General features: G+C 50.4%; 1 protein-coding gene across 1 annotated transcript in view; it reads left to right on the forward strand.

The window, feature by feature from the left end:
* Positions 1 to 3,914: 3,914 nt before the first annotated feature.
* The window catches only part of LOC104471768 (TGF-beta receptor type-2-like), a gene marked incomplete at its 5' end in the record, with an annotated part of 14,161 nt that continues 6,459 nt past the window's right edge, over positions 3,915 to 11,616 (forward strand). Inside the window, 2 exons of the mRNA XM_010087249.1 lie at positions 3,915 to 4,065; positions 8,382 to 8,584. Of these exons, the coding sequence (XP_010085551.1) occupies positions 3,915 to 4,065; positions 8,382 to 8,584 (354 nt within the window). The remainder of the gene's footprint in view (positions 4,066 to 8,381; positions 8,585 to 11,616) is intronic.

Raw genomic sequence — 11,616 nt, forward strand, 5'->3', positions numbered from 1 at the left:
CAGAGCTGGAGGGATGCAAGTGCCTTAGCATCTTAAGCTCATTGGGTGTTTTGTTGTCACAAAACAGCACACCAGAGAGAATATTTGAGAACTAAAACTGCCCATTCTGCCCTGCAGTGAAAATGAATTGCCTGCACATGCCACTGCTTTGGCTATGAAGCGCTTTCTCCTTCCCTGTAATGAACGCACTGTGCCTCCACCTCTGTGCACCCCAGGCTTGCTCCTTACCGAGTCACTCTCCCTCGGGACCACAGCGTGCAGAAAACCAGAGCCAAAGTTAGGTGGCAGATGACCTACCTGCTACCTGGGGCTGCATTGTTAGAGACCAGCTAATTAGAGCCCTCTTTATCCCGCTGGGTTCTTACAGCTGCAGTCCCTGTGGGCAGCTGAGCACCTGGAAAGCAAGCAGAAAGCTTGTCTGTTGGGAGCTGGCTGCTTCCATGGCTGCAGTGACGGGACCAGTATGAAATTCTCTTGGAGAGATGTTTTAGGTGACTCTTTTATGGGGGAAGAGGATGGGTTATTGACTAGAGCGGTGGTGCTTCAATGGGCCTTACAGGTGGCCAAGCAGAGAGCGTGGGTGCCCTGTGGGCAACGGGAGGCTGGAGGGCTGATCCAGCATGCATGAAAAAATATCCCAATGTCCTGGGGTGGTGGTATCACCCCTGCTGCTCTTGCAGGAGAGTCTCAGGCACTTTTGGCATAGTTTCCTTTATTCCTCTACTTGAAAATCGACTCGTGTTCACTCAGTAACCTCTCTGGGGTACCAGTTATAGATACCAGAAGACTTGATCCCCTTCTCATGCGCAAGAGAACAAGCCTTCCTATTGATGGGAAGCCAAGCTCAGTGTGAGCCCACCTATCGGTGACTTCAAACCATCTTTCCAACTGTTGTTCCACAATAACTTTGACTAACTGTACTATTTATTGGCTCACTTCACATCCTTATGGCTTCAATTTATTTTTGGAAAACTCAACCCACATTTAATTAGTTTATAGTTTGTTCCAAGTTTTGCTTATCCAGCTTTTTTTTTGTCTGCCTTTTTTTTTTTTTTTTTAAGTTTATATTTTGATGTTTAGCATTTGCCTTGGCAACATCTGGAACCCCTTTATGGAAGTGTATTGTTACTTTTACTGCTCGTGCAGCTTTATTAAATCATCCGCGTATTAATATTGAAAGTGTTCATCTGGGTCTAATCAGGGCCAAGATGAGTGATGTGGCAGTTAAATCGTACCTACGAGCTAATGGCTCAAGGACACAAAGTCCTGAAGAAACTTGCAGTGGGCTTTGTACTCTTCTTTTTAGCTTCCTAGGAGAAGAAGGAGGGAGGGAAGGGGGGGAAAAAAAAAAAAAAAAAAAAAAAAGAGATCTTCCTGCTCTGACCTTTCTTGCAGAGCAGATAACAGAATCGCAGCCTGAGCTAGTTTAGAACAATTTGTCTCCAAAGAATTTTGTCCAGTTACCACTATATTTCTGGATCTCATTTCCACATTTAACTCTTTCATCTGTCCTGGCTTCTCTGCTCTGCAGTGCAAACAACTGCCAAGTCAAGATCCCCACCACGCGCCAGGCTGACGTTTTGCTCTGAGACCTCAAGCAAACTCTTGATATAAATAAGTAAATAACATACCTGGTGGGTATAAACACATAACTAACAAACCCTGTGGCTCTTCTACATCAGCAACATCTACAGCCTTGATTTCTCCATTTGCTTCTCCTCCACAGGGTCCCCAAATATCCCTGGGATGATGGTGCTGAGCATCCTGCAAGTACAGCACAAGCCAGGGCACGGATGGGTTGAGCTGAGGGGGTGAAAGCACAAATACAGGGTCAACACCACCAGAGCACAGCCCCGGGTGCAGTGGGGCTGGGGGGAGAAAACAATTTACTTTCAATTCTCTGTTCCCACATAACAGTGCCAATGGAGTTTGTAGAGTGCGGCGGCTGTCACTGTAAATTGAGAGCCCCACGCAAATGCTGGGCTTAATTTCTGATCCACCTCCAAAACTCTCCTCCTTGAGAAGAGTTTTGCACAGGATGCTGCAAGTCCTGCCCTGGCAGAGCCAGGCAGGGAGGTGAGGCTGCCTCACGCTGGCTGCAAGTACTTCAAATCCCGGCTGAAGCCACCACTTCAGTGGCTAACCCTCGGATGGATGAGGGGCATTGGGTCTGTTGATGTCACCCACAACATGCCCAGGTGCCTCAGCAGGGCCCGAGCACCCTCATGGATGGGAGGAATGCTGAATGAGAGGCTGTGGGCAGCATCCTCTCCCGCTCCACTCCCGGCTTCCCCACCGCCTCGTACGACACAATCCCTGCTGAGCTGCGTTTTAAGCCTCACATGGGTCATTTAAACCAAAATTTCCTCTTTCCAACCTTCAGATGCAACAGGCTTCTCTTCTGCAGCCAGGTTTCCCCTCTGCCATTAACCTTGGCCCTCTGTACGAGGCCATGGGAGCTTGTAAATGGTTTATTTCTGTGTGGGAGCCTTCCAGCAGCTCTTTTACGGCCATCTCGTGGAGGGGGGTCTGGGCCAGCAAGGGGAGAGGAGCAGGCACGCGAGGTGCCGTCGGAGCAGGCTGTGTGCCCTGGATTTGGGAAGCAGAGAAGTTAAAAATCCCTTTTTGCTCTTGGGATAGTTTATACATTAAAAAGGAGAGGGACCATAGGCTCGTATGCTGGCCACGGGCACGTCACAGATGTGACCACGGAGACCGCAGGAGGTCCTGCAGGTACCCCAGACCCGGGGTGCTCGTGGGTGAACTCCTGTATCAGCAGGGCCCTGCTTGCAGGGTCTGAGGCTTTCTGAGCCCCAGTTGTAGATTTTGCAGTTTTTTTCTTGTTTGAACTAATGGCTGGGGATGGCAAACCCCCGTGCTTGCTGTGGCAGGCACCAGTGCCACAGGAGCTGGGAGCTCCCAACCCTGCCGGGCAGCTCGGGGGAGCAGCAGCCAGAGAAGCACAGATGACCCCAACCACCAAAAAATCAGCTGCTGTAGTTCAGGTGCCTACCTGAACACTCTGGTGTGTATTTAAGTAAAAATTTATAAATACGTACTTCTACATAAGCCACTTAGTGGCTTCTTTTTTTTTTTCCTTTTAAAAAAAAGACATTTAGCAGCCTTAAAGCAGGAAGTTCAAATTTAGCTGGGATTTATCCCTTAGCCGAGCATAGTTCATTCACCCTTTGTATAAAAATAGAGATAATTTTAAGCCTGTGAGATACAGGCAGAGCAGTTCCACACGGGCAGCAGTTATTTCTGCTGCTGCGGCCAGATCCAGCGCTCCAGGGGCTGGTGACCATCTCGTGCCAGGCTGGGGCATGGTGGGCAATGGACCTCTGGAGGGAACAGAGCTCAGGACATCTCAGCTGATCGTTTCTTGACAAAAGCGCAGATGCTTGGGTAGCGGGTGGCAAACATTTCCCAGCTTGGGCTCGTTGAATAGGCAGAAGGAGGATGAGGAGGCAGCTGCCCCAGCCTGACTGTGCATCCCTCCCCAGCACCCTTCTCCCTCCAGGGAGGGGAATAAATCAACTCTTCATGCATACAGAGACCCAGAGATGTCCCTTTTCAAACACTGCATGCACTCAGGATGAGGGGAGATGCTCATCTGAGCCTAGATTGCAGAGAAAGAAATAAACTTCCCCTTGGTGATAAACTGTACAGGAAACACAGAGGGAAAACGTGGCTCTTTGCGGCTTCCCAGGCTCCACAAAGCTCTGGTCTGGTGGGACCTGCCTGCACACTGACAGCATAACTCCATCTAAAGCACATTTGACCAAGCAATGGAGCAAAATGAAAGCTATAAATGAATTCCACTGCTGGTGCAAATCGCTGAAAATAGTGGTTATTTTTACCCATTCCGGGCAAGCATGACCATGCTCACCCTCCACCACCTCTTTGCTCCCCAGCCTGCTGTGCCAGCGCCCGCCGCAGCCTGAAGACCAACCTCTGCAAGTGGTGCGACTCCACGCCACCGGCCTGTGAGGAGAAGGTGTGCTACAGCAACTGCAACCTCAACTCCTACTGCGAGGACCCCTACGAGATCTGTGTGGCCATATGGTAAGTAGCAATTCCCTTGTCCAGGGGGGGCACACAGGGAAAATGAGTTTGCGAGGTGGCAGCTCGTGGGAAAGCATGTGTGTACGCCTGCACTTGAATTATTGCCCATTAAAATAATTCAGGACTTTCTCTTCCTCTCCCTTTGACTCCATTATAATCAAAATTACAATTTGCAGTAAAAAAAATTATTTAGTCCACCCTATAATTAGTACCAGTTTATTTTATAAATAAATTAAGTATTTAAGTGCCTGACACAAAGTGTGGCAAGTTTGCTGCTGGACCTCTAAACCCCCATAAAGCCCTGAATGTAGCTTGGCTGAGGCTGAGCTGAGCTCTCTGGGCAACACCAGCAGCCCTGACCCCCAAAACCCACAATGTCCTCCTGCACCAGGCTGGTGAAACCCTGTGTCACTTGCAGGGGTGCAGCCAAGGTCTGTCCCCATCCAGTGCATGGATGTCTCACCTGGTGCACAACTGGGGTTTAACCCACCTCTTTACCATCCCCTGGGAAAAGCCCTTTTCTGCTTCTGCAGGAGATGCCTGGAAGGGAAACACAATCTTGCACTTCAGGCCAAGCATACGCCTCATCATTTGCCCGGAAGAGTGCCTCCCCCAGCTTTTTTGGTCCCCATGAGCAAAGCAAAGCTAAAAAACCATCCATTTCGGGTCTGCCCAGAGTGATTTTCTCCTCTAAATTTCCCTTTTAATTTGGCTGCCAAAGCGAAAGCCAGCCAAGCACTTATCGCTAGGCTTTATCTCAACCTGCTAATTAGCGTGAATGCCGTATACCCCGCTTTCAGGAGGTGGAGTTTGCCTCAACATAATTGTTACATTATGGACTTAAAAAAAACCCAAAACACAAAACCAACAAGACACCCAAACAAACAAACAAAATCCACCCCCTGCTCCAAATTCCCCTGCGCACACATGGAGAAGCCACCTTAAATCCCGGGCAAGCAATTCAGCATCTCGCTGGGTTTTCCCATTGACAGCCTACATGTATAGGAAAAACCCAGACCCCTGGGGCATAAATCTCCATCCCAGGAAAGCAATCCCATGGCATGAGATGGGGCTGCACCTTGCACCACAAGGGTGAGGCAGCTACACGGTCACAAATAACCTGCCAGCCCCACAGCCTCCTCCCAGAATCTCCCACCCCATCCCAAGACCCATCCTGAGACTGAGATCCTTGCAGGCAGGGCTCCTCCAAGCCAGCCTCGCTGCCCCTTGCTCACTTGCAAAGGTGTATAGGGATCATCTGAACTTGGCCTGCATGGGTATCGCAGTTGCAGCAGCAGCTTTGGCCCCATGTTCACATCCTCCAGCATGCCCAACCTGGGCAGCCCATGGAGGAGGGATTGCACCCTCCTGGGACTCTTCAGCTGGAAGCTCCTCTGACAAGTGACCTAGGAACCCCAAGAAAACGGAGGGAGAACTAAGGCCAGGGGACTTTCCATACCTGATACAGGGAGAGGATGACAAATTTAGGCTCTTCCCCCTGCTTTTATTTCTGGCTTCCCAACAGATGCGGAAGGCATCGTGAAACCTCTCCATACCTACACCCTCCCGCTTTGCACCGCTAGGTCAGGAAGCCAAGGCTGTTCCTGCAAAAGCTGTTAACAGTTGTAATTTCCTTGAAACCCCCCCAGGAGTATACACAATGCTCTCCAGCCACCCATAGCCCACCCGGGACTGGTCATTCCCTATCGCTCGTCCTCACCCCAGGGCTGCCCTGCAAATCCAGCCAGTGCTGGGTTATCCTTCCTCCTCTGGGAAGGCTTCAGAAACAAGGATCGAACCCTGGTGCTCTGCTCTCATCTCTTAATTAGCTTTTAATTACCTATTGGCTCTACAATGCAGGTGCAGGAGAAGCACTGTACCCCAGGCTGCATTTTCCCGGTGGTGCTGGCAGGGTAAGAACCATCCGGCCCCGAGGTGCCCAACCCATCTCGCATGCCATGCCATCAGCCCGTGTTAGCTCTGCTCTGGCTCTCCAAGGGCAAGAGGCTCCATCCCAACACCAACAACTGCCTCCAGCTCATTTTAGCCACCACCATCCGCCCTCCAAAGGGACATAACCCAGTTCATGCTCAGACATTCCTAAAACCATCTGGGCAGCCCAGTTTTTGAGGATCTCCACCACTTGCTCACCAAAACTTTTCCTTCACCCAGCTTGGCAAGGGCAAAGCCATCTGCCAGCCCATGGCCCCGGGTCCTGCCTCTGCACTGCCCCGACTGGCTCCAGCTTCCACCCATTGCTTTGGGGGACAGCAAACATCCCCCCGGAGAGTGATTTCTGTCCCCACATCATCTTATTTTTCTCAAAATCAGCTTCTTCCAAAAGGATCACACCCCACGGTAGCTTAAAAATAGACTTTGCTGTTTGTTTTTTAAATAAAATCTAGCTACCAACAAAACCGGCAGCAAAGCAGCTGAAGTTTTTAATGTTCTCCTGCTCTGCCCAGTTTGTTCTTACCTTAATCACCGTTTTGTTGGTGGTGGCCATGGATGGTGCTGGGTGAGCTGAAAGAGCAGGTAGAGAAGTCTTGAGTCCAACAAGGACGGCTCTGCCGCACACCAGGGTAAGGGAGCTCCCATGCGCCAGGATGCGGCTGTGCCAGATCCTCTCACCGAGGCCCCTTGTGTTGAGCCACTGCTGCCCAGATCCATTGAGAGATGGAGTTTTCCAGCAAAATGAGTGCCTGTGCTTGAGGAGTCAGACCACAGCCAGAGCCAAACCCATCCGTCTGCTCTACATGTGACACATTTCCATGGCTTTCATGGGAGCCCAACCTAGGTGCTGCTGAGCAAAAAACATGGCTCATGAGAAGGACCTAACCTGGCGACCGAGCACTAGTGGTTAAAAAAGCTCAAAGCACATGCCCCATCCCTGGAGGTGTTCAAGGCCAGGTGGCACGAGGCTTGGAGCAACCGGGTCTAGTGGAAATTGTCCCTGCCCATGGCAGGGGGGTGGGAACTAGATGATCTTTAAGGTCCTTTCCAACCCAAACCATTCTATGATTCTATGGCACTGGAAGTATGGTGCTAGACCCGGAGCTACAAGCTGTGCTTCCACGTGTAACTGGAGTTTCATGACTGAGGCTTCTTGGTATTCAGCCTTGAAATATCTCAGTTGTCCTCACTGCACTTGCGGAATACTTATGCACAGTTAAATGCAATGGTCCCTGTTCATTATCTAAATGGGAAAGAGGAGGAGTTAGGACTGATTTGCCATTGCATCCACAGCTGTGCCAAGCCCCAGCGCTCCTCTGCCCCAGACTCAACAAGGACCACAAATGGGAAAGAGGAGGAGCTAGGACTGATTTGCCGTTGCATCCACAGCTGTGCCAAGCCCCAGTGCTCCTCTGCCCCAGACTCAACAAGGACCAGGACACCATCGCTGCAGGCTGTATTTGTAGTTGCTCGATGTCAGAAGCCCTGCTAGAAACGCAGACACAGCCCTATGCTCCAGCAGTTGTATCACCTTCATATGAGAACTTGGCAGCTCCAAAGGTCATACCATGTCTAGAAATAGCCCCGACCAGCAACTAAAGGGCTCTACAGCTGCTGGTCACCAAGGCAGGAGTCCTGCAAGGACAGGGCTCAGAAAGAGAGCCAGGAGTGAGATGGCGCTTATGGGCTCCACCTGCACCATGGGCTGAGAGGAGCCGGAGGGACGCACGAGCCAAGCAGGCACTGGCAAGCAGGCACTTCGGCCCCCACACCCCCTGCAAGCAGGCACTGGCAAGCGGGCACTTCGGCCCCCCCCCCCCCTGCCTCTCCCCTGCCCAAGTTGAAATTTGGGCAGCAGAGACCCCCAGCCCCTCCTGAGACAGCGATGTTACGACTTGTATTGCAGCAGAGGTGACATACAAGGTGGGACCCTCATTTTGGAGTGCTTCCTTAGGACCAGACAGCCCCAAAACCTGCTGGCCTAGCAGCTGGCACTGACAAAGGAGGGACTTTGCCCCAGATCCTGCGCAGCATGCTCAGCCTTAGGGGTGGCACTACCTGATCCAAGGTGTGATTATGAATTGGTGAATTACCTACTGGAAACAAGGAGTCTCTGGCTCACATCCTACTATTGGCACATGCTAAACATTTCTCTTCACCATTTGGAAGAGATAAAGGGCTTTAACAAATCCCTTCCAAAGCACGTATAATTAGAATGATACCAGAGCTGCTGCAATGATCATTCATTTTAAGCTACTTGGCTTAAAACGAATGATCTTAAAACCAGATTTCAGGTGACACGCAGCTGGCACGAAGGCTGAGCCGCTAGACTAACGTTTTGTCGGTTCATTTGGCACACGCAGGAGACAGGACAACGAGAGCATCAGGATCAGCACGCTCTGCCACAACCCCCACCGGCCCATCGAGAACCTCATGGTCCCCAACTACAACACCTCGCGCTGCATCATGACCCACCAGCCCAGCGAGGATGGGATAATCTACATCTGCGGCTGCGTGGATGAGCAGGAGTGCAATGATAAACTTATCTTTGAAAACCACACCAATGGTGAGTGCTTTTGTTAATGTTATTTATAGGGGGAGAAGCACCCAATGCTAACGACAAATAACTTGTATTTCCAAGAGGGTAGGAGATGGAGAAGGGCTCCAGAAGGAGCTCTTTCAGCATCTCCTTTGACCTCCCTATATAAAAGCTAGGTAAAATTTGTACCCAGTTACGGAGCCCAGTATTTTGCCTGTGGTTAAACCATCCCTCCCAGAAATACCCCCAGCCTTGGTCTGGAAACATCAGGAGATGGAAAATTCACCATATCTCTCAGTAGGCTGTGCCCTTCAGCACAGGACGAATCAACAGGGGAACCCAGAAGCTGAATTAACACAGCATGAGTCAACGCTCTGAAACCTTTAAATAAATCACACTGGAGCAAATCCTGCCCCAGCACACCCATGGCTGCAACCCACCAGGGCGGTGGTGCCAGGGTGCAGGGCTCAGCCCGTGGTGATGCCTCCCCTCCTGCTCTTCAGGGGATTTCTGCAGAGGCTTTTCCCCTGGACAGGGATGGTCAGAGGTGCCCCTGTGCTGCACACATATGTGAGCATGGCTTGGCACACCCCTAGGTGCTTCTACAGATGGCTGGAGATCCAACAGGAGCTGTAAATCCACAGGAGGGAAAACTTAGAGGCAGCTCGTTTCTGTACCTCAGGAGGGTTGTATACTTTGGAAATGCTTCCAGCTAGATCCTAAGCCTTTGGGGGCTTGTCCAAGCCTCCCTAACTCCAAATGGACCAGGTTTATCCAAGTGTCCATCAAGAATCTGACCTGTTACAAAAGCAAAGTGAAACCCCTCCAATTTTCCATAATTACAGAGCAACAAAATGCTGAAAATGAGCCTACGCATAATCTGCAAGTTGGTGGCATTGCTTCTCCCGCAATGCAAAGAAAAAAATGAAAAAAAAAAAATCACAAAAAATGCAAATTCTCCGAACAAACAAGCCATTTTTAATGAAGGCAAATGATGCTAAATTTGGCAGTTCTTAGCTGCTTCCAGAGCCAAACATAACAGGTCCACGCACTTCTAGGGAGAGATAGTCAAACCCCAAAGCCGATGCTGGGATATGTAATTTCACACAAAAATGACAACTGGCTCATTGGAAATGCCACCCCCACCAAAGGCTTCCACAAACAGCCTCCCCCTGCCAGCCAGCATGTAAAATGCTGAAACTCAGAGTGAGAGCAGTGCAAGGTTTAATAATTATCTCCTCTTTGATTTGGTCTGAGGGACCAGCATGAGGAGCCCCAGACTCAGAAACACCATTATTTACCTCCTTTTCTTCTGCTTTAAGGGATTGTTTGCATTTTAAAGATGAACTTATGGTCATCTTCAATGGCATAGACAAATGTCAAGCAGAGAAATACCTAATGCAGATAAGCACTTCTCTGCCAGCCAAAGCAGGCAGATTTTTTCCCATTTTTTCCTTTCTTAAGCCCTGCTTTCAGGTCTGGGCTGCTGGGTGGCACTGCCCTAGCACTAGGACTGCAGGAGACACCACCAGAGCTCAGAGATCACCCTAACCAACACACGGCAGCATCATCTCCTAAAGCCAGGCAAGCAGAGCCCAATGGACTCCTTGGGAAGACGCCTGGTAGGGCTGAGCACGCAGAGCCCTCTCCAGCCTGCACCAGCTGAGCCTGGCCCTGGAGCCCATTTCCCCGCAGGAGAGATGGGCAGACCCACGCAGCGATGCTCGGCAAGGTGTGGGTTTACAGACCCGTGGTTATCGCCAGAGCAGCTACATTTGCTCTCGGTGGAAAGGGTCTAAGCCGTACCGCGACCCCTCCGTATCAAAGGCTTGCATCAGGCAGGGGCATCCTCATGGAGGAATTTGCTGAAGTTTTGTCAACTTCCCCTTGTCAGGGCTCATGCATGCAACTCCCTTAAAAATATCTTCTCTTGCTTCAGTGATTCAAAGATGGGATCTTAAGCATCGGGTAAATCCATTAAAGCAGTAGGTGATATCCAGGCCCGACGCTTTCCAAAATAAACATATTCCTGAGTTACTTATTGATTTATATCAGTTTAGGTTGATCTTGTGGTTTGAACCTGATGCCTATTTTAGAAACGCTTTCACAGCCTTGCAGAAATTAGCTGCAGCACATTTTTTTGAAATTTGCCAAGGAAAATAGCTAAACTCTCTGTTTTTCCAGAACCTGAATTATGATCTGCACACACTGAGGTCAAGCAACGAGAGTTTTGCTTATGGAATGATTCTTATCCCTCTTCCCCTGGGTTATTATACTTGGCAGAAAAACCTCTGAGTAAGATTTTACTTGAATATCTCTACTGAAGTCAGCATGTTTGTTCCAGGAATCGCGAACATCAAAGGATCAGACAATTATATGTTGTGTGAGGGTTAGGGCTTTTTGTGTGCATCCCCCTCCCCGATCATCTGAAGGGGTTTAAAAGAAATAAAGCAAAAGCAGCCGTGCCCGCTCAGTTGATGAGGGTCGGTGTTGTAATGTGGCGAGGAAGGAGATGCCAACACTGGCAGACAGCACTGAACCGATGCTCCTTTACACTAATTATCGTGCCAAGCATCCCAGTGCTCCCCTGGGCTCGGTGGGCCTGCACGCTGCCCCCCAGCATCCCTCCTGGCTGTGTGCCACAGGGGTCTGGCCAAGCCCCAGCCCCAAAACCCCTCAGAGATTTGCTCCATTCAAACCTTGCCTCAGCTTTATCACCATTATTTCTGCCCCAGCTCAACACTTTGGAGCCACTGAAGGGCAGCCGAAGGGTTTGGGTGGCAGCAGCAGGGTCCCATGTGCCACAGCACCTGACGCAATTCATGCAGGCAGGCATCTCGAACCTGAGAAACGGAGCTAAATTTGAGACCCAAACTGAGCAGCCCCCTTAATTATCACCTCTATCTGGGTTCTTCCCCAGGCCAGGGTTTGTGCGCAGCGTGCATTTCGGCCCCGCTAAGGGCTGCGCTTCATTAACAGCTCCGTGTATTTTCCACGTGATGAAAACAAGCTGTTGCAGACCCGTGGCCGCAGTGCCCTCGCCTTTGCTTTCCTCCCCG

Source organism: Pterocles gutturalis, unplaced genomic scaffold (genome assembly GCF_000699245.1).
Source record: "Pterocles gutturalis isolate BGI_N339 unplaced genomic scaffold, ASM69924v1 scaffold12286, whole genome shotgun sequence".
NCBI classification, from domain to species: Eukaryota; Metazoa; Chordata; class Aves; order Pterocliformes; family Pteroclidae; genus Pterocles; species Pterocles gutturalis.